The sequence below is a fragment of the Solea solea genome, chromosome 3, assembly GCF_958295425.1.
Source record: "Solea solea chromosome 3, fSolSol10.1, whole genome shotgun sequence".
Taxonomy (NCBI): domain Eukaryota; kingdom Metazoa; phylum Chordata; class Actinopteri; order Pleuronectiformes; family Soleidae; genus Solea; species Solea solea.
Window position 1 is genome coordinate 4,602,036 of NC_081136.1, and position 22,943 is coordinate 4,624,978.

The window sequence follows — 22,943 nt, forward strand, 5'->3', positions numbered from 1 at the left end:
AGAAGCAGTGGTTCTACTCTGAGGCGCTAGCTGTCCAAGCTCCTCATCCTATATCTCTTGGGCTGAGCCTGGCTACCCTGCCGAGGAAACTAATTTCGTCCGCCTGTATTCACGATCTTGTTCTTTGGGTCATTAACCTAAACTCCGACTGTTGGTGAGGGTTGGAACATAGATCAACCGGTGAATTGAGAGCCTTGCCTTCCGGCTTAGCTCTCTCTTTACCAACAACAGACTGCTCCATCCTGTCTCACCAAAGAGAATTACAAAGACTGATTTTGACCAAGATCTCAAGGACAATCACTTGTTCAGATGCAGAGCTTGCTGCAAATCAATAAAAGTGGATGCCATTGGCGACGAGACGCATACAGGTTGCCCTCTCATTGGTGCTTGAATTTGAGGGAATTGGTCCTGGAAAGTCCTTGAATTTGATGTCAACCAAGCTGGGTGTATTTGAACAGGTGTGAATTTCGCCGAAACACCACGTGCTGTTGTTGCCGTGTTGTAGATGAATGAGTGAGTGCACGAGTGCACGCGATAAGATCATGGCATGGTTCACCACGTGTGGGTCTCTCTGCAGCTGTGTGAGTGTGTGTGTTTGCAGGTGTGTGTTTGCCGGTGTGTGTGTGTGTGTGTGTTTGCAGGATTCCCTTCAATCTGACAGACGGAGAACTGAGAGTCGTCTGCAAACACACACACACACACCACTAACCACTCGGCAAACTCCTTTGTAGAAAGTCTATTTCTGTCGTTCCGTGTCTATGTTTGAGAAGCCGAGTCTATTCTAGAAACAGACGATTACTGTATTTGGTGAATCCCAAACTGTTCTCTCGCTTTGTTTATGCCCCAACTTCCTTTTCTTTCTACTTCAGTTGTTCTTCTTTTTGTCTGTTCCTCCTTTTGACTCTTAGCTTTTTCACCTTTTCATGTTTTTTGTCTCCTTCTGTTCCCTCTTCTTGCTTCGTTTTTGGTCTTTCTGTATTCTCTTATTCTGGCTTTCTTTACCTCTTTTCTCGTCTCTCTGTGTGTGTGTGTGTGTGTGGTGTCTGTTGCCTGTCAGATTAACACACAAACTTGTTTTCACATTAACATACAGTAACACATACAGCAAGTATAGTATCACATTAACACACACAGATAATGTTCTCACACGGGAACAATCTTGACCACACCTCTCTCTCCCTCTCTCTCTCTCTCTCTCTCCCTCTCCATCTGCTCATTTTATTTATATATTTATTTATTTTTTAATAGACCATCTTCTTTTCTTCTCTCATTTGTCAAATCTTTGGCGACGTGTCACGGTGGCGAGGAAAACGGTCAAGTGGCAAATTGTTCTCTTAGATTTAGGTAAATGTGGGTCACGTTTTAATGATGTAAATACTTATTATTGTTATTTTTTACAGCACCAAACCCTCCAACCTGTCTAAAACGTTGTTAATTTTGTTTGCAATGATCATTTTTCCAACCGTGGATAACTGAATTTTAAACGGTTGTTGCCAGAAATTCTAGACCTACAAGTAAAAAAATATACTTAAACAGTTCAATTGTATCATCTTTAATTGAACTACACCTCCAATTTCTCTAACCTTAAAAAAATTCAAATCGCAAAATTTTGAAAAAAATATATACTTAAAGCAATTTTATTTAACATTTAAATCGTACAGTCTTTAATATGCCAATTAAATAAGTTACACCTCCAATCCAACCTTAAATTTTTGGGAAATTGCAAAATTTTGGAAATTTCACACTGAAGTCGTGTGAACATCATTGATTTGATGGAAAATTATACCCATTTAGCGGCTTTGTTGAACTCCACCTTTCCAGTGGGTAACTTTATACTCGAACAGTTTGCAGAAATTAATTTTTGTGACTTAAAAATACAATATTTGGACAATTTTTGTATGGTTTTTATGTGACATTTTAATCATAAATGATTAAAATTGCACTTTGATCATTCCATATTGTATAAAGATGCAAATATTTGTTAAAAATCTGTATAAATTCAACACAAAAATCTACTTCCTCATTGTTGAATAACTGAAAAGTAGTTAAAAAAAAAGAAACAGTTTAAAGGGAATTTCTTAGAAATAAATGAAATAAAGTAGGGCTGAAAAATTAAGCAATTTTTTTTCTCAGTACAGCCTACTGCAATTTTCAAACCGCAGGAGGTGCAATATTTGTTAAAGGCTTTATTTTAGATAAATGATTGTCTTGGTCTATTCACGTCTTATTTTACAGACTAAAGAGAATGTCTTTGTTTCTCACAGATCTGCACAGATATCTCCACAGTAATCATTTAAAAAAGATTTTTTCCAGCGAATATCAGAATAATCCTATTCATATGAAAATGACTGTCCCTTCTGATATCGCAGTTCGTATAAATCGAATAAAAAAACGATCAGCTTTTTTTCCCTGCTTTGTTATTCATCCTGTTGCTACAAAAATGTGTTTCCATTTCACATGACGCTGGAAACACGAAACACTGAAAAGACACAGAGACCATCCTCGTTAATATACAGCGGCCGCCCACACACACACACACACACACACACACACACACACACTCCACATATATGAAAACTACACACATGCGGTAATCCTTCACTCTCTCCACCTCCACCAGATCCCTCGGCTCTGGAGCCTTAAAACAAAACAACGTGGATGTAAGAAAGGACGAAGGAGGTCAGAAATGAAATATTCATGTTGAGAAACGTGGACGCCATCATTGATCCATGGATCTGAGCGCACGCACTTCAACACACGCAAACACGCCGGGCCTTTGTGGTTCTTTTGTGCCCGTGTGTCGGAAAAACCCCGACCGCTGACGCTGCCGTCGGTTCTGTTTTTCCAGAGGAATTTCTCACTCGCACACCACAAGAATTCAGACATGTTCAGAACAAGACAAGCAGATAAAACGAAAGTAGCCACACACACAGTCACAGTCCATTTTTAGAGCGTCCTCTGGGACGTGGAGTCTAAATATAGAAGGTCACTTTGTTAAACAAATACAGCATCAGTGCGTTGGAAGATTGTCAAGACCATGAGTCCACGTGTTTCCGTCAGTGTGTTTATGTGTGTTGATTTATTCTCCCGTGGATGCCGCATGCCAGTTTTATATAAACGCTTGAAGCGGAAAGGGGGAAAGTAGTGGAGGCAGAGATGGAAAAGGTGGGCGAGAGAGTGAGTGAGTGAGGGAGTGAAGTGGTGAAACGGAGAGATGGAGAGGTGTAGGAGGACGTGATGACCAGGAGAGGAGCCCTCTTTAATAGCACACTGCCACACTTTTACATGAGGCAATCATGGCCAGGCCGCTTGTGCAAGTCCCTACAGTTTAGTATTTCAACACTTTTGGTTGCTTTTTCAAGCCTGTTGTCAAAGTTCACTGTTTCATAATTACTCTGTCTTGCTGTTTTTTTATTTCTCACAAGGTTTTTTTTAACCCTTAGTAAATCGCTGTGGGAATAATACACAACTCCTTATATGGACACGATGGTTACGATACATTTCATATAGCATATTTAAAGAAAACAAAAAAAACAGGAGTAGCGATAATTGTCCAAAAGTTTTTGTTCATAAAACGAGCCAAAAAACCAAGAACAAATTAAATCCGACTGAAAACATTTTGAGTACTTTTCGCTCAGGTGTGTTTCTATTGTTAGTTCTCAGATTGCCTAAAGCAGACATGACCAATCACGACCCTCGGTCAGGTTTTGTACGGTGTGGCCCAGGTGGCCCAGGAGAGACTGGGACAGAAAATTGGCCTCAATCACGTGTCATGAGTCCTGGAATTGAAACCCACCCACCCTTGTGGTGTTGTCAGTCGCCTGAACAAGACACGGCAATAATCTGTGACGCTGTGATTGATAATCCAACATGATGACCATCTTGAAAGACAAAAATATCCTGAGATCGAGATTGTGACCCCCGGAGTGTCTAGTACCCTGAAGCAATTTGTGTTTCTCGCAAGACCTTCTGACTCTGAGAATGCTGGGTTGGCCGCCGGGTTGGCCGCCGGGTTGGCCGCCGGGTTGGCCGCCGGGTTGGCCGCCGGGTTGGCCGCCGGGTTGGCCGCCGGGTTGGCCGCCGGGTTGGCCGCCGGGTTGGCCGCCGGGTTGATCTTGCAAGGCTGGTTTTCCCTTAAGGGACAGTAGGGGGCAGTGGAGACAGTACCCAAATCTCCCCTGCAACAAGACATTTAACCATCACAGTGACTCTGCAGCTCTTAAATCGGGGTAAAAACATAGTTCCACTGGAGGCTCATTTAAGTGCCAACAGGCATGTTGATATTGAGAGAAGGTTTGTTAATGACTATGAAAAACCAGGTCCTAAAGCCACTGGTGCCATGTTTCATTCACTGTTATCATTTGGGAACATTATCTAGATATTTATAGCAACTGCAATTATTTTGATTGTTCAGTTAACTGACCAATTATGGCACACTTAGACAAAAGTATTTAAACCGAGCTCTGCGGGGAAATGATGTCCCTTTTTTACTGGAAAAACCTGCTCCTTAAAATTACGATCAATAGGTGCAAGTTCACCTGCCTCTGATTTCATGTTGCATCCAAAACACACCCATGATTGAATAAAAGAGGGTAGTTTAATCTTTTTTGAAGCATATGCCTGAGGCAGTGGCCTTTTTTTTCAAAGTTAAACCAGCACTTGGACACGCCCTGGATGTGGTTGTGTCGTAAAACCATGTGATTAAATCCTCAAAATAGAGTCGCATTGTTCTTTCTTTGGGCTAACTTTAGCTTTTAGTCAAATTTTAGACTAAATCTTCATTTTCTCACATCATCGATTCATATTTTGGTCCAGAAATTGTCAGGAAACGGTTAAAATGTCAGTCAGGGTTTTTTTCAAACCTCAAAAAATGATGATGTCAAGTGTCAAATATATACATTTTATTGTCATGTTTTGTTATCTTTGTGGTTTGCAACATTTTTTTTTCCTGCAGAACAGAATTTCAACCAGTGTATTTATCGTGTAATTTAAATATATATATATATTTTTACATATATGTGTGTGTGTGTGTGTGTGTGTGTGTACATACACCTACACATCCACAAGAGATAAAAATATTCCTGATAAAATTCTGATAAAAGAAATAAAGTCTCAGCTTTGATCATTATCACACCTACAGTACAAAGTTCAACAAATTGAGCCTTTAATCCTCATCCACTATGTCAAACCGTTCAAACCACCAGACTGTGCAGGATGATTTTTTTGTGCAGATTATTATGGTCTAGACAGGAGTAGAATCTGTTCCATCCATCACATTAAAAAAAAACAACAACAAAAAAACAACAACCCCGCAGAGACAGAGGAGAGAGGCTCTAAAATCACCGATCATTTTGTTTTTAGTGTAACTAATCCTTTAAGTCAGACATAAACTATTGATAAACAGTAAAGTTGGTCTAAAGTTGGACAGGTCACAAAACAAAAAGGACCAGTTAAACTCAACCGAGAGCTTTTACCATACGACCCCTCATATGAACGGGTGAACAAAATAATAACAGAAACAAGCCCCAAAAGGTTTTTTATTTTTATTAGCACTTAATTGATATTTAATGTGCATACAGTAATTTTGGTTGTATCACTGTTGTATAACACTCGTTTGGTGTACCTAATAAACTGCCTTCTTTTGAATTAATTAAATCACCAATACAATTAAAGGAATTTTATTCAAAATTCAAATCTCACAGTTTTAAATTTTCTATTGAAATTAATTATGGCTCCAATTTTTCTTGACTTTGATTGAATAGCTGCTCCAATTTCTCTTAAAATTTTAGTAAATTTAAGGCTTGAAGGTTAAATAAATTTTATTTAACAGTCAAATCATAAAGTCGTTAATAAGCCAATGAAATTACTTTAACTTTGAGATACTGCTCCAATTTCTCCAATTGTAAAATTTTCAAACGTTAACATTTTAAAAACTTTACACCTGAAGATAAAATATATACTTTGAGTAATTTTATCTAAAATTGAAATCATACAGTCTTGTATGCCATTATACAGTGTACAAGGGCATTCTATTCTAATGAAATGACTTATGACAATTTCCCAAATCTTACATTTTCTAAATTTGAAATTTTGGATATTTTACATCTGAAGGTAAAATATATAATGAAGACAATTTTATCTAATATGCAATTTTATTGACCGTTCAAATCATTCTTAGGTAAAGGTATTCAGCATTCAAATCATACATTATTTAATTAGCCAATGAAATTACTTAATACATTTTAAAATTTGGGGCATTTTAAACCTGAAGATAAAATAATACAGTTTTTCTTTAACATTCAAATCATGTTTGGGATGCAAAGCGAAAGAAAAAAAAGAGACCAGGATGATGGATGGAGGAATGAAGACATTATTGTAGCTCAATCAAAATAGACTGTGGACACAGTAGGTGGTGAAAATAGGGTTAAAAGAGGAGATGAAGAAAGCAGAGGAGTGTAAAATAAAACAAAGGGAAGAGGAGGTATTGATCTGTGCAGTAAACAGACAGCCCGGCTTAAAAGGAGAAACGGAGATGGAAGAGTGATATTGATCCGAGGCAAAGAATGAGAGTTAATGTGTAGAGAAAAAAAAGGGGGGGAAGGAAGAAGAAATAGAGACGGAATAAAAGAGGCAGAGAGAGAGAAAAAGGAGTAACAAGTGACCAGCAATGTACTGCAGTACTATAGGATATTACTGTATATACAGTTGTTCTACTATTGTAGTATAAATAATAATCAAGTCATTTCAGAAATTGTTAAAGTACCAAAGTGTTTGGTCCAGTTATTAAAATTTTTCACTCACCTTTAATTTTAGGAAGTTTTGACACCAGGTGTCCTTCCTGACACGACCGTCCCATATATCTGGGATTGGGTTTGTTACTCGAAGGACATTGAATGTCCTCGCTCATGGCTGGGGACAATTTTGAATGTCCAATTAACCCAGTCCATGGAGAGCAATGACGATTGGTTACCTTGCTGAGCAGTACCCCTGCCATTGACCTGGTGGGATTTGAACCGATGATCTTCCGGTTACAAGCCAACTTCCCTTCTCTTACTAGGCTTCTGTACGGAATTGTACACTTGACAGACAGATGCAAAACTGGGTGGATCTTTCAGGTTCAGTGCTTCACTGGCTCGGATCATAATTATTGGACAGGGATTACTTTGAGTCTATTGGGAATCACAGATCCGAGCAGATAAAAATGACCAGTGGAGTTCCCCAAGGCTCAATTCTGGGGCCTTTCTTGTCATTTACCTGCTTCCACAAGCTCAGATTCTGAAAAACCGCAAAATATGTCATCTGCATCAACTCTGCAGATGACGTGCAAATTTACATCACCATATCATCTGACACTTTCTTAAGCTAACCAAAGACAAAACAGAGTTGATTATCTTCAGAGCTAAGCATGAAAGAGTCAAAGTTGTGACTCACCTTCAGTCACTTGCGTTAAAACCCTAAAACCAAGCTAGAAATCTTTTTTGTTTTCATGGTGCATTGAAACACGCACAAAGTCTGCATACTGTCATCTACAGAATATATCAAGACTCAAAGGACTTGTGGCGTTCACCCAGGCTAGGTCACCTTAGAATGACTCATCACATTTTAGGCTAAAATATATATACACCTAAATTGATCAAAAATAGGTCAAATTAGACCCAAATGTCTGTATGTTAACATTAAATACGACAATTGCTGGAATTAAAGGGGATTTAAATACAGTGTCTGTACAGTGTCTGTAACCCTAACCCCAATGATTAGTATAACGTTAAAATTAAAGTGTCTGTTGTGGTACTGTTAATCCACAACAGGAAAAAGAAAACTATCGTTTTTATTGAATAATTTGTCTTTAAAAACATGAGCTAGTCTAACAGCTAACCGCTAGCAGCTACAGGATGCTAGAGAGCCTGTCAGTATTAGCAGGGGAGGCACAGGACTTTTAGCTTGTTCACGTTTCAAAAACACTGCCAACTGGTTATAGTTCAACACACTGCTAACGGCTAACTGCTAGCTGCTTTTAAAACAGAGATGTGCTTGGTACTTCAGAATAAAGTTTAGTCGTTTTGTGACGGGTTAGTGATTTCTCGCGTAGATTTGGTGGTGTTAGCATTGCTAACAAACGGACAGACCCATGTTAATGACGGTGGAATGGATGGTCTCAGTGAAATAAACAAATTTAGCTTCATATTTTGCCAAATGTTTGAATTCAGGTGCTGATTTGTTCGTATTAGTTTGCGAATGGGTACTTTGTCGTAAAGTTTAGTGAAATTAATGTGAGTTTTGAACGCAACGAGTCAAGCTCCCACAGGTTGCCGTGGAAATCACTCATCTCCCATAACAACGCAACCTCCATTTTTGTTTACTTATTGTGTGTGTGTGTGTGTTGTAATTCATGACCTTGACTTTTAATTGAATGTCTTAAATGTGAGGCATTATTACAGGAACACACACGCGTGTTTCATTCTCTTCTTCTCTTCCTCTCATCCTTCTTTCCTTCTTCCTATTCCACTGGCTCACACACTGTTTATTTGTGCGACCGCTGCACGTGACGAACATCGCAAGTCAATAGCGAACAGCGACGACGATGCTTTCTCTAATCATCTCTGCTCGTTAGCGAGATTCTTCCACCTTGACCACCAGACACACTGTGTGTGCATGTGTGTGTGTGTCGGAGCATATGGACAAAATCTGTCTCTGGTGCTGCATAATCCCTACACACACACACACACACCAGCAGCAGATTATGTGTCCTTCAGTGAATAAACCTCACAGGCAAAAACGGGATATTTCAAAAACATGTTTGCATGCAGACATGAAATATGCACATGTGTGTTTGTACTTGTATGTATATATCTTTGTGAGGACATTTTGTCCTTGCAGGGACATTTTGTATGGGCTCCACAACTTAAAAGGGCCTTTTCAGGGTTAAGACCTGGTTTAAGGGGTTAAGTTAAAGTTAGGGAATGCATTATTTGTGTACTTGTATGTATATCCTTGAAAGGACCATTTTGACTCTGAAGCCATAAGAAAGGAAGACATTTTGGGGAAATTGAGGACACTTTAAAGGCTTTAACAGGTGGCTTATGGGTTCGGATTTATGCTAGTGTAAGGTCAAAGGTCAGGCCTAGGCATTTAGTTGCGATGGTTAAGGTAGATGGTGGATGTGCATAATTTGGCGACAAATTTAAAGCCATATCTGTAAAACTGTTCAGGAGACGTTTGCTAAATGAATTATTACTGGATTTTATCATTGATTTTTAAACATAAACACATAAATGTGAACTCAGCGGCTGTCAGGATCCACGTGAAAGTTGAGTGGAATCGTGTAGGTGACGGAAAAGTTGGATGTTTCCGAAACCAAATTTTTCACGCGCCTCTTTTGTGGGTCCCCGACCCAGTGTTTGGGAATCAGTGGAATGCATTATATCTCTCAGTGTCCTTACGAAGAATGATGTACAAGAGTGTCTGTGTGTGTGTGTCTGTCTCCATCAGTCTGTCCATCCAAAGTATGACAGGGTGTCATCAGATTGTCTCTGGCTGTTTTTACACATGTCACTGCTCTGTGTGTGTGTGTGTGTGTGTCTATTAATAAATGCACGAAGGTACATGAGACAGGATGTGGTCGCCATGGTGCAAAGTCCTCCCACGCCTTGTTCTGACTCCTCTGTGTGTGTGTGTGTGTGTGTGTGTGTGTGTGTGGTCAGACGTTGTGTTTAAACATGTCAGATGAGGCAAACAGTTCCTATTTCAAATTATGCGACTCGCTGTGTTACTTGCCGTTTCTTGCATAACAAGTTTGTCAAGGACAGTGGAGACACACGCGCATGCACACACACGTGCACACACGCACAGGAAGCTTTGTTAACTTCCTGTTTCATTAACAGAAGAAAGGTGAAAACAATGATAAATTCACCTTTTATATGTATATATATATATATGTATATATATCATGCGTCTGTGTGTGTGTGTGTATGTGTGTGTCATCCTTGAAGGTTGATGCTGAGAGCCGGGGATGTTGCCATGGCAACCCCACATGCCTCTGCGCGCGTTCCAAGTTAAAATGTCAGGAAAGCGAAAGAGAAAGTGTGTTTGTGTAATTAACGACAGCAGACTTGAGTCACTTGGGCCATTATGTGCAAATGATAGTTTTAGTTAAGTGCCATTAAACGGTAATTATACTGACGCGGTTTATGTTTGGTAGGATTCACGTTTGTTCATTTATGAAACAGGTGAATTGCCAAGATGGGTGCCAAATTCAAAATGGCCGACTTCCTGTTGAGTTGAGCCCATGTTCCCAATAAAGTTTTTTGTTTGTCTTGGGCTGTGACATGTCTCCACCAAGTTTCGTGCAATTTGGTGCAACTTGGTTTGGGCCTTGTCCTACCAGTTTCAACTTTGGGGGCGCCACTGAGCCACTTTGCACCACTTTTACGTATTGTTTGCATTATATAACGTGTTTTTACCAGCTCTGATTTGCATGCCATTTTCTGTCTGTTATCACCAATGGAGGAACGTCAAAACTGTGATCTTTTGGGGATAAAAAAAAAGTAACGTCACTAGTTTTGTCGCTAGTTTTGCTAGTTCACATATAAATAATAAAATCACAATATGACAGTGTGTAGAAAACATTACGTTTACAATACAATGTGTCGCAAATTTTAACAGAAGTTTCAAAACAAGTTAGAAAAAAAATGCACAAATTCCAATTTTTTAAATTTGGGCCCATATATTTGGCAAATTATTATTATTTTTAGATGATTAAATATCACAGTTTTATAATAACAAATTTGCAGTAAACAGTTTCAGTTTTTTCATTTAAAATAAATTACAAACTAAACATTGATCTATATATGTATACGTACGTATATGTGTGTATGTATGTATATACAGTATGTACATATATGCATCTATACATATACATGTATATGTATGTATACATATACATATATACATGTGTATACGTATATATATATATATATACAGACAATAAATATACATATATAGATATACAAATATATACTACACACTTCACTCTTTCACTCTTGCATTCCATCACCTCCACTCTCTTTTCTCAGTCTGCCATCTGCTGGACAAAAGCAGCAACTGCGGCCGGTGTGGTGACACTTTGAGATTGTCACTGCGTTCCTCGTGATCACACGGCCACTGCTGCGTGTGAAAGGTCGCGGGGGTCAGTGGCTGTTGCAGCGACTGTGTGTGTGTTTTAATTAGCTTTGATTTTTTTTTTTTAAAGCACCTGAATGTGTTATTATTAGATGAATAAATAAAAACTTAAACTCCACAAACACACAGGTGACATATTTTAAAAACACAAAAATACGTGTGTTTTCCTTCAATTTCTGATCCTTCACCCATCCATTACCATAACCCTAATCCTAAACTTCTGTTTGCAACTTCCTGAGTGCAGTTTTTTGTCGGATCAGTCTGAATTTTTGTGATGGGTAGGTGGTCACCCAAGTATGTTCCCAGTCAATTTTGGTAAGAATCTTCCCACTGATGACGTCACAAAAGTGAATCAAATTTTCAAGAAATCCCACTATCTTTTAATGGGCAAAACTGTCATTTCTTTTTATTATATCTCAGTCAAAACTCATCAGATTTCAACGAGATTTGTCGTGTGTACATTGTGTCAGACACTCTACCCAGAGACTAAGTTTCATCCAGATCTGATCCAGATTACAAGTTCTATAATTGTTACGGATTGAAAGGTCCAGTATGAAATATTTAGGTGATATTTAGCAGAGATAAAAATTCTTTTTGAATTGTGGTTAGGGTTAAGGTTTGCGTTAGTCATTAACTGGTTATGGTTAAGGTTAGTGATTAGGAATTTTTCAGGCTGTCCAAATGAATGGGAGTTAATATAGAATCCTTAAAAGAATGGCAGCACGTGTGTGTGTGTGTGTGTTCTGTGTGCAGTCCGACAGGTTCTTCAACTTTTATATTTAGCCTGGAGGAAATGGGCTTGTTCTTACAGGAAACACCCGACATGAACACCACACCTGAGGTGAGCTGCTCATTTGCATGCTCCACCTTATCCCCAGATGTGTGTGTGTGTCACACACGGACAGACAGACAGAGGAGGCGTGTCCCAAAGTGCACCTGTGGGAGCGTGGCCTCGTCACAAAGGAAGTTTGAGAGGGAGGAAGTAGGACTTGGCATTGTTTGAGGAACAGCCGGTGTGGAAGGAGCTGAGGTGGAAAAGTGAAGAATGAAGAGCTGAAAGTGAAGTTTACCCTGAAGAAGAAGAAGAAGAAGAAGAAGGAGAAGAAAAAAAGATTGAACTTCTTTAAAGTCATAAAAGCAGATAAACTTAACCAAACAACACCAGAGGAAGAAGAAGAAACTCAGACCTTCTAAATCTCCTTGCACCAGCAGCTCGGGATAAATACGACCCAATAATTTTTTTTGGAAACAAGCGATCGCAGGAAGTGAGGTCATCAGTGCGTGCGGCCAATGCTGGGCTTGTGTCGGACCAATGGTTGCTGCATGGCGCCGCTGTTGTTTCGCTGTGACGGAGGAGGAGAGCAGGATGACGACGGTCAGCTCAGCCTGGACGACCATCTGGAGGCCAGCCACAGGAGGAAGCTACGGGAGAGTCCAGTGGTGGAAGAGGTCAGCGTGTGTGTATGTGTGTGTGTGTGGGGTCAAGGGTCACAGCATGCTTCTGTGGTTGAATCCACACGTTCTAAACTCCAACTTTTAATGGTTTAATTCAAGTTTTTCATGGTTTAATTCTGCTTTCAATGGTAGTTTTTGTGTCCTTATTTTCACTCTGACGTCTGGAATGTTGACGTCCTCTGACCAGAGACACTTTCACACTGACACAGAGTGAGTGACGTCACGAAGAGTCGACAAATGGTTCTGTGGCTAAAATTTTAACAGTGTAAGCTATAAATGAGTTGTTTAATGGTTTATTTGTACTTTTATACATTTGTACAGTTTATTTTTCGGCTTCACTGCTTGTTTATTTACGTCTTTACCGCAATTGAATGGTTTTATCCCGAATGTAATGGTTGATTTTAGTCTTTGTGAAGTCGAGGTGCTTCCATGTGGTTGATTCTGTGTTTTCTGTTTGTCATTTTCACTTTCACGTCTTCACACTGTCGCTTTTTTAAAAAAAGGAGTGAGTGACGTCATGAAGAGTCGACACGTGGTTCTGTGGCTGGTTTTTTACTTTTAGCTGCAAATTGATTCGTTTATTGAGGTTTTAATGGTTAGTTATTGGCATTTTTTTGGCCGGTTTAAGTTTTATTGAGGTTTTAATGGTTTATTTGTAATTTTGGCTCCAATTGATTAGTTTATTTAGGATTTACTGGTCGTTTATTTACATGTTTACAGCAATTTAATGGTTTTATTTTGATTATTAATGGTTGATTTTAGTCCATATGGTAGTTTTTGCTTTTGCAGATTCTTTATTTACAATTGTGAGAATTTTAATGTTTATCTCTAAATAGTTTTGGGACAACAATAATAATAAGGCTTTGTCGATATTTGTTTTTACTCAAACTCTTTGTCTTTTTGCGTTTATTATTTACTTAGACACGTTTGACAGGTTTCAGGACGCTCTGACGCTAAATGGAACTCGGCCATTATTCATGTGATTATTTACAAAATAAATATGTGTGTTAATGCACCATCCACTTCACAGCTCCTCTGTCTGTGCCTGTGTGTGTGTTGTGATATAATTAGTCGTGCTCTAATGAACACACTGAGTCGTCTGACAACATCTGTGAGATGCTGCACAACATGACCTTGACTCAGTTTGTTTATATACATGTGTGACTATATATATGTATGTATGTATGTATATATATATATATATATATATATATATAGGTATATATATATATATATATAGGTATATCGGTATATGTGTGTATATGCACGTATATATGTGTGAATACATATATATCTGCAAACATATACATATCCACCAACACATATTATGTGTATATACATATATATGGGTGGATATGTATCTATGTACTGTATATACAAGTGTATATATGTGTGTCTACATACTGTATGTGTGTACGTATATGTGTGTTTATATGTGTGTGTGTGTGTGTGTGTGTCATCAGTCTAGTTGACGCAGGACACATTATATACATTATTATAGAAACAGAAATATCCTGGAGGAAGTGGAAAGCGCAGGTCACACACAATTCAAACCACGGCAACATACATGCTATCAACGTATGACACTGATCATACATCATTTTACGTTCAAATTATTATTTTTAATACATCCATTTTATTAAATGACCAGTTCTTGTGTTTTTACCAGGGTCTTTGAATGCATCACGTAAGCTCCTCCCGCTGTGAGCTAACGTTTAAGAGTTTATAACATTAGAATATATGACAAGTAATAACACTGAATGTTAAATATAGCATAAGCAAACTAGCCTGGCCAGGTGTTAGCAGTAGATTTGAACCAACAACCCTCTGGTGTAGCACTGTGTGTGTGTGTGTGTGTGTGTGTGTGTGTGTGTTCTATAATTACCAGTTTGTCCTTCAGTTATGTCACTGGTTGCTATGTCATTAGCCTCTTGTTTTCAAACAAAAACACTCTGATTAGCTTCTTGACTGACGGCTCTGTTTCTATGGCGACCGTGGATAAGCCTGATTGGTGGACCTGAAGTGCTCCACGTCTCTGTTATCTGTCCAGACCTTTACACCCTGTGTTTCTACTCTCTTTTTATTTGTTATTTTATGTTGTAATTCCTCCATTTGAACTTTTTTTTTTGTTTCCTGTCACAGCTCCATGTGCTTCTCCCAACTGCTCTGGCTAATGATCCATACCACCAGGTTGTTTGTTTATTTATTTATTTTCTCCCTCGTCTTCCACCATCGATTCTTCTTCTCTTCCTCTTCTTTTTGTCTTTCTCTCTAACACAGTGAGACAATAAAGGACTTATTTCCTGTCCCTTGCGGGGGGAAATGAAAGCACATTTATTCAAAGAATGAAGCAGGAACTGTGGGAACGTGCCGAGCGGGAGGCGGGACGTCTCACGGACAAACATGTACACAAACACAAAAACACACGACGGAGTGGTGGATGAATTAGATTTACCGCTGTGAGTCTTTATGTCTTCAGACAGAAACTTGTTTTTCAAAGATTCGGGAAAAACTTGCATAAAAATACTCAACTTATACGAATATTTTCTAGGTCTGACGGTTGGATTATAAACAGCTTAAGACAACAGAGAGAATGCAATATGGCTATTTTGTTTTAGAATGTATCCAAAGCATTTGATACTGTCACTCGTGATGTTTTAGTCTCGGAGTGAGTACGGTGGCCCTGAAGTGCAAAATCAGCACAAATGAAAAACACAACAAATAACAATACACTAGCGCAAACTATTGTTGTGTTTTTTGTTTTTGTCGTTGTGTTTTCTGAAAAATTCAGACAACACTAAAATAACAACAAACGTGTGTAGAGGAAACCAACATAAGGTCATTTGTTATTTCCACAGTTCTCTAAATCAGCTTTTAGTCTCTTTCATGCCATTCTGTTCCTACTATGTTGATTTCAATTGATTTTACCGTTAAAAACAAAAGAAGAAAAAAAAAATCATCTGACTTACTTGAATTGAACTAACATGTTAAAATGTTTTGACTCATGTAACTAATCAATTACTAAATTGATTAGTTTTGATAATCGGTTTGAGTGTTTGTTTTTTGTAACTAAATCAAGTTTCTTAAATATGAATATTTTCTGGATTCTTTGCTCCATGTGACAAAGAAAACATTAAAACTGATAAGTTTTAGTTTGAGGACAAAACAAGACATTTGAGCAAGGTCATAATTTCCAGGTTTGGGAAACTTCATGGAGCCATCGAGAAAATAATCCAACTTGAAAGTACTTTTTAATGGGTTGCAGCTCTGAACTCATGGTTAAATTCCTTGCTGCAAGTGTTTGAAGACATGTTTGCACACCTGACGACAGAGTTTACCTTTGCCCAGAGGTTTGAGTTTGAGTGGCAGTGCAGGTTGTGCGAGCTGAGTCAGCAATGACGTAGTGGATCCAGAGACTGAGACGATGAGGACTGTGTGATTAGTCATGCTGATAAGACGCATTTCCAGGTGTACGGACGACTATACTTTTATTATTCCACTCTTGACTTCTGTGTGAAGCTTATTTTAGCTACCACTTTACTGTTTTTGAGGAAATACTGCCACATAAATAGCTTTACATAATATAATAAGGTGTACCACATGGATCTATACTAGGACCCTTATACACTTATGTACATCCTCTGTTTTAGGAAAAAAAAATTTATCCCAAAGTTATTCATTCAATAACATTTCTGCTTAAAATATGTTTTACGAAAGGTTTTCTAGACTAGATAAAATGAAAACTACACATTTTAAAGAAACTAAACTTTACACTCTATAATGCTAGCCTATGCTAAACCAGTTTACCGCTTTCTTTTTTTTTTTAGCTAGTTAGCATAGTGCTACATAGTGGCTAAATATTATTTTGGTGTTTGAAGCCTTTACACAACATGCTGGTTTCCCATCAGGAAAATATGAAAATGTGTGGACGCGCGTGTCTGTTCCTGCTGTCGTGCAAGAATGTTGTAACATTTTGCGATCAGCCAGGGCCTCCTCTTCTTTGTGTAAATGAGGATCTCCATAGTAACCCCTGATAGCGACCTCTTAAGGCCCTCCCCCCATAATTAAATAAAGGAATGAAGCACAGATGAGGTTAAGGGGGGGGGGAACACAGTGAAGAGTCTTCGCAAAGTAAATTAAGTGATGTGTTATGAACATGTGAATCATTTCCATACAGCCATGGATGACTGCATTACTTACCTGGTGACTCATCATTGCTTCACAAATGCAAAATAAGACATTACCTCATTATGTGTCATATGGAGACAATGGATGTTGTCCAGGATTCTTCAAAATCACTTTCTAAGAAGTTTGTTACTGTACTGTACAAAAGTAACATATCTGTAGATTACTTTATTTACATTTCTAGCAACTTTTACTTTTGCTCCAATACATTTCATAAATAAATTGTGTACTTTCACTCCACTACATTTCATTGTGTACTCTGATACAGTTCGATACATTGCCTAAATAAACTGTGTACTTTTACTCCAATACAGTTCTCAATACATTTCCTAAATATATTGTGTACTTGGTACTCCAATACATTTCCTAAATAATTGTGTACTTTTACTCCAATACAGTTCTCCAATACATTTCCTATATGAATAATATTAATCAGTATCTCTTGGGTTTTTTGTGGAAAATACTTCTTTTTTTTTTTTATATTGAGGGAAAATCTTTCCATAGTTGCTGAAGTGAATGTTTCCTCGTCGCATGACAGATTCAGTCAACACCTCACGGTTTCTGTTGCTTGTCTGACAAAAACAAACAATCCTGGTGACACTATCCAAACTGATGTCCGTCTGAACGCGCCAACGTCTGTCTCCCCTCCTGTCTTTTGTCTCACAATAGAAAAGTGTGAAGGAGGGAATCCTGTTGAAGCAGACCAGCTCGTTCCAGAGATGGAAGAGGAGGTACTTCAAACTGCGAGGGAGGACCCTCTATTACGCCAAAGACTGCAAGGTATAGAGTTGTTATCATTTGTGTAACAGTCAGTGTGATATAATATAAATATTTATGTAAAATGATGCCTCTTTCCGTCTTTTTAGTCTCTGATTTTTGACGAGGTAGACCTATCCGATGCTAGTGTGGCCGAGACGAGCACCAAGAACATCAACAACAGCTTCACGGTGAATAATAATGTCTACAATATGTCTTATAATTGTCTTAGTTTTCTATGGAAGCTTATTAAATTCACTTAAAATAAAAATAAAATATTTCTGAGATTTTTTTTTACTGGTGTAGAGGAGTTGTCGCAGAACACATTGTATCAATAGAGCAGCTTTTAAATATAAGACATAATATTTGTTTGTATGGTATCTGTCTGTGTATTAGTTAATTTTATAACATAAAATACACATTTTAATCAGTTACCAGACAGTTATCACCACTTATGCCGCAGATATAATTCAAAAATGAAGCTAAACCAAGTTGGTCGCCCCCTGTTGGCTGGCAGCAGTATAGGTCATGGACACACCTGCTTTCTCCAAGTAGAAAACATCAGTTTTTTTTTCAATTTTAGGTAGTTCTTATCACACCGTTGTGTAAATAATTAGTTATTTGATGCTGTGAAAACTCAGCCAGCAAGAACTTGACCATGTTAGCATGCTAATGTTAGCATGGCCGTAGATTGTCAACCACATTTTAGCGTCACCCCGTTTATACGACCATAAAAACTATGTTTGGCTGTAGATTGTAGAACCCTTTTGGAAGACGTTGTCACTTCTGCGCTCGGACTTTAACCCCGTCATTTTTCGTCTTTTTGCACAGGTGATCACACCATTTCGCAAACTCATGCTGTGTGCGGAGAGCAGGAAGGAAATGGAGGACTGGATCACGGCTCTCAAATCGGTACAGAAGTGGGAAACCTATGAGGTGAGCATCTATTCTTTAAAGTAAATACTCTTTATTTTTTTCCTTTGTCGTATCTGTTCTCTCAAGCAGATTGATGTCGACCATAAAAACTGGAGCTTCTCTGCGTTAATACAGTTTAGAGTCGGATAAAGTCCAACCTGAACTTTTATTCTCTTGCAGCTTGAATTTATGCCACTGTCCAGTTATTTCCACTTCATGAGAACTTAAAGGTTCTGGAGATGGATGAAGCTTCTCCACTGGATAAATCTTTATATTTTAGAGCTGATAATGTGGTTATAAACATTCACTTCAAATGGCGTAAAAGGTCATTTCTTTTGACACCCCCGTCTTGTTCTGTCATCTTTGTAGTGAAGGTATCTTTTATCCCACGGCTGCTGAGCTGCTGCATCGATTTTTATCATCTAAACTTCTTCCCTCCTGAGGCCACGGGGTTTAAAATGGCTGCTGATGTCATTATCTCCTCCTTGTATCCATGTTTCCTCTGGCTGTTTGGCACAACATGGAATATAAAAAAAGGCGCCGCCCCGTCCTCCAGGGCGACTTATTTTGATGTAACACTCTCCCGGTTCTTGTCTTTGTGTTTGCACCTCCAAACCTCAGCTGGTGTAACATGGAGTCGTGATGTTGTCGTGTGTTTCTCCTCCCTCTCGTCTTCTTCAGGCCAGCCAGTTCAACATGGAGCATTTCTCCGGGATGCACAACTGGTACGCCTGCTCGCACGCCAGACCGACCTTCTGCAACGTCTGCAGAGAAGCTCTGCCGGGCGTCACCTCCCACGGCCTGTCCTGCGAAGGTACAGAAACACACACACACACACACTCTTACGCACCTACCAATGAACTGCGCATTTTTGACACCAATATTTTAAGCAGTAGTCTTAAAAACTTCACTCTCTGTAGTAACTCATTCAGAGCGCGTGAGAGTGAAAGGTGAAGAAAAGTAGGTTTACAGCTTCTCTTTAAAAGGAGCGGCAGGATTTGACTCACTGACCTTTGAAATGAAAAGCAATTTCCTCACACCTCTCTGATAAGATGTTGCAAAAAAGGGAATAAAGTAGAGCCGAGTTTTTCCATTTTTCTTGCAGCTAAGGACCCGCTGTTAGACAAAAATATATTTCTTGGTTCCCCTGCTGTGTTTGCCAAAGGGTAATATGTGATAAATGTGATGAGTAGTGATAAATTGTCATAATTTGGCAATAATTGGAATTGCATGGTATTACAGTACATTTGAAAAAATTAAAAAAAGTATTGATGATACATTTGAAAACATATTTCAATTTAATTACAATAACTTGAGACAAATTGGAATATTTGGTGATTGTCATAATTTGGCTACAATGGGATTAATTTTGAGAAAATTATGAATTGTATGGTAATATATTTGAATTTTAAATATATCATTTGAATAGTTTTTTGATTTGGTCATAAATCTGAATAATTTGGCAATAATTGGAATTACTTGGAGAAAAATTTGAACTATATGGTAATGATTTTAAATAACAGCAAATTGAGTTCAGTAAATGTTTTGTTTTTTTGATGAATTGGATTAACTTGAGACCAATTGGATACATCAAAAATTATTATTTCGAAACAATAATAAGAATGAAAGGGTTAGGGTTGGCCATGTTTCAGGTAGGTCATATGGACTTTGTTAAATCAACATTTCGCAGAGGAAAAATTGTGAATATTCTACAGTAGCAAGTCCGAAATGGGAGCAGCTGAAAAACCATAATAAATAATAGTGTTAATAAGAAATGCATGGGTTTGTCCTCTGCAGTTTGTAAGTTCAAGGCTCATAAACGCTGTGCAGTTCGCTCCACCAACAACTGCAAATGGACCACACTGGCCTCCATAGGAAATGACATCATCGAGGATGAGGATGGGGTAAATATTATTATTTTAGTATTGAATTTAACAAATTGGCAAGGACTTGGACAGAAATACAACAGTAAAGATGATGATAAACCTTAAATTTAGTCATCAGTCTGGACAGTTTCGTCAATTTGTTTGTTTGTTTGTTTGTTCTCAGGTGTCGATGCCGCACCAGTGGCTGGAAGGAAACCTGCCGGTCAGTGCTAGATGTGTTGTGTGTGACAAGAACTGTGGCAGCGTGCGGCGGCTGCAGGACTGGCGCTGCCTCTGGTGCAAAGCTATTGTAAGTGATGGCCGATTTATTTATTTATTTGTTTGTTTGTTTTCCTGTCAAATCAATGCTGATATTTATGGACACATCATTTCAGATTTGACACGAGAAAAAAGGTTGAGAGTCCAGGATAATGCACGAGTATGGTGGCCCTGGAGTGCCAAACACTGCAACAAAACACAAAAACTTGAAGAAAACGCTACAACATTATAAAACGCTACAACATTATAAAACGCTACAACATTAAGAAAACACAGAATTATTAAGAAAACGCTACAACATTATAAAACGCTACAACATTATAAAATGCTACAACTGTAAGAAAACACAAAATTATTAAGAAAACGCTACAACATGAAGAAAACGCTACAACATTATAAAACGCTACAACATTAAGAAAACACAGAAATATTAAGAAAACGCAACATTAAGAAAACACAGAAATGTTAAGAAAACGCAACATTAAGAAAACACAGAATTATTAAGAAAACGCTACAACATTAAGAAAATACAGAAATATTAAGAAAACACAACACTGTTAGCAAAACACAACACATTCTTAATGTTTTAGTGTTTTCTTAAATGTTGTAGTGATTGGCACTCCAGGCCCACTGTACATGAGGCTATATTATTTTGTGACCTGTGTGTTTGAACGCGTGTCGCCCTCCTCTTATAAATTGCAGGCGAATTTGTCCTTTAAGGCACAGACGCACATGTACAGAGCAGATGAGAACATACAGCTTAATGTAAAGTCTAATCCTTACAACACACGCACGCACAACTAGAGTCGCACACGTCGGAATCAGAGTGATATTTGTAAAGGTTATAGAACTGACATTTTGGTGGGTTTCAGAGGGATATAATAACCTTTCTGTGTGTGCGTGTGTGTGTGTGTGTGTGCGCGCACGCGTGTGTGATTCCAGGTCCATAACAGCTGTAAAGAACAAATGGGGAAGGTGTGTCCCTTGGGTCAATGTCGAGTGTCAATCATCCCTCCCACTGTACTCAACAGCATCGACTCAGACGGTGAGACACCTCTTACGCACACACACACATTTTTGTACAGCATGCTCACGGGGGACACTCTTGGACATAAATGCATTTAATTAATAATTAATTTTTTGCTACTTAATTAATCCCCGTCGGGAAATTCCTCTCTGCATTTAACATTTAGGAACCCAGCGGGGATTCAAACTAACAACCCTTCAAGCCCACTTCCCTTTCCACTTGAGCTGTCCCTTACCCTTACCCTAACCATCACACATGTACACACATAATCCTCAGAAATGAGGTTCTGCCTCATTAGGACCAGGTTTTTGGTCTCCATGAGGACTTCTGTTCCTGACACGGTCGGTGTTTATGACAGAAAATAATGTCCTAAAGAGGCAACAAATACAACAACACACACAGTCTTAAACAGAATTACATGTACAGCAGGTTCAAAGTTCATGTTTGTCACCTTTGAACTCCAGTGAGTGTGGCACTCTGTTACACAACAGTTGTACATGATACAGTATAAAATATTCGTTTTAAATAAAATTTTGCACTCATGGTCACACATTCTTTACAGAAAATGTATGTTTCAAAGGGAATCTGTTAAAAAAAGAAAACAAGCAAACAGTGAGGAGAAATTAAAATCCAGACCCTTTTCTTCCCTCAGTCTGAAGTCTATTGTATGGTTTTATTATGCTTTTTATTAGAGGTCGACCAATATGGCCTTTTCTGTGGCTGATGCCAATTTTATTTTTTTTCCTCCATCTGATAAAATTTGCCAGTTTTTAATTATAACAAATAATATAAATATTATTGAACCAATGGGTTAGAATGTTTGGATTAAACCATCGTAAAGATTCTATAATGTCACCAATGACTTTGTTTTTTTAGATTTATCATGTAATTTATTTGTGGCTTTCAGCACAATTTTTTATCAATGACGATTATTATTCCAAGAATTATTCCAAAAATAAATTTGGAACAACAACATTTTTTTACAAAATGTGGGAATTCAGCAGAATAGATTTGTGTCATCTGCATATAAAATGATTCAACTTTTCAGAGTTTTAAAGCAGTAAACCCTCTTTTTTTCCCCCCTCCCGCCTCAGGCTTCTGGAAGGCCACCTCGGCGTCATGCTCCAGTCCTCTCCTCGTACTCGTAAACTCCAAAAGTGGCGACAACCAGGGCGTCAAGTTCCTGCGCAAGTTCAAGCAGCTTCTCAACCCGGCTCAAGTCTTTGACCTGATGAACGGAGGACCGGAGCTCGGGTACGTCAGCTTTTCTCTCAAAACACTCT

At 38.4% G+C, this 22,943-nt stretch overlaps 1 protein-coding gene across 4 annotated transcripts in view; it reads left to right on the forward strand.

Annotated features, from left to right (window-relative positions):
* Positions 1–22,943, forward strand: part of si:dkey-172j4.3 (diacylglycerol kinase eta) — a 69,100-nt gene that overhangs the window by 18,604 nt on the left and 27,553 nt on the right. The window contains exons 1-10 of one of the 4 annotated variants that reach the window (XM_058623637.1): positions 12,169–12,627; positions 14,776–14,823; positions 17,488–17,598; positions 17,685–17,765; positions 18,406–18,510; positions 19,171–19,303; positions 20,287–20,393; positions 20,539–20,664; positions 21,576–21,678; positions 22,755–22,914. In XM_058623637.1, coding sequence (XP_058479620.1) covers positions 12,469–12,627; positions 14,776–14,823; positions 17,488–17,598; positions 17,685–17,765; positions 18,406–18,510; positions 19,171–19,303; positions 20,287–20,393; positions 20,539–20,664; positions 21,576–21,678; positions 22,755–22,914 — 1,133 coding nt within the window. In that variant the 5' untranslated portion in view covers positions 12,169–12,468. Of the gene's footprint in view, positions 1–12,168; positions 12,628–14,775; positions 14,824–17,487; positions 17,599–17,684; positions 17,766–18,405; positions 18,511–19,170; positions 19,304–20,286; positions 20,394–20,538; positions 20,665–21,575; positions 21,679–22,754; positions 22,915–22,943 lie in introns of those variants that run through there. The other 3 variants (XM_058623636.1, XM_058623639.1, XM_058623638.1) reach the window with 3 other exon arrangements.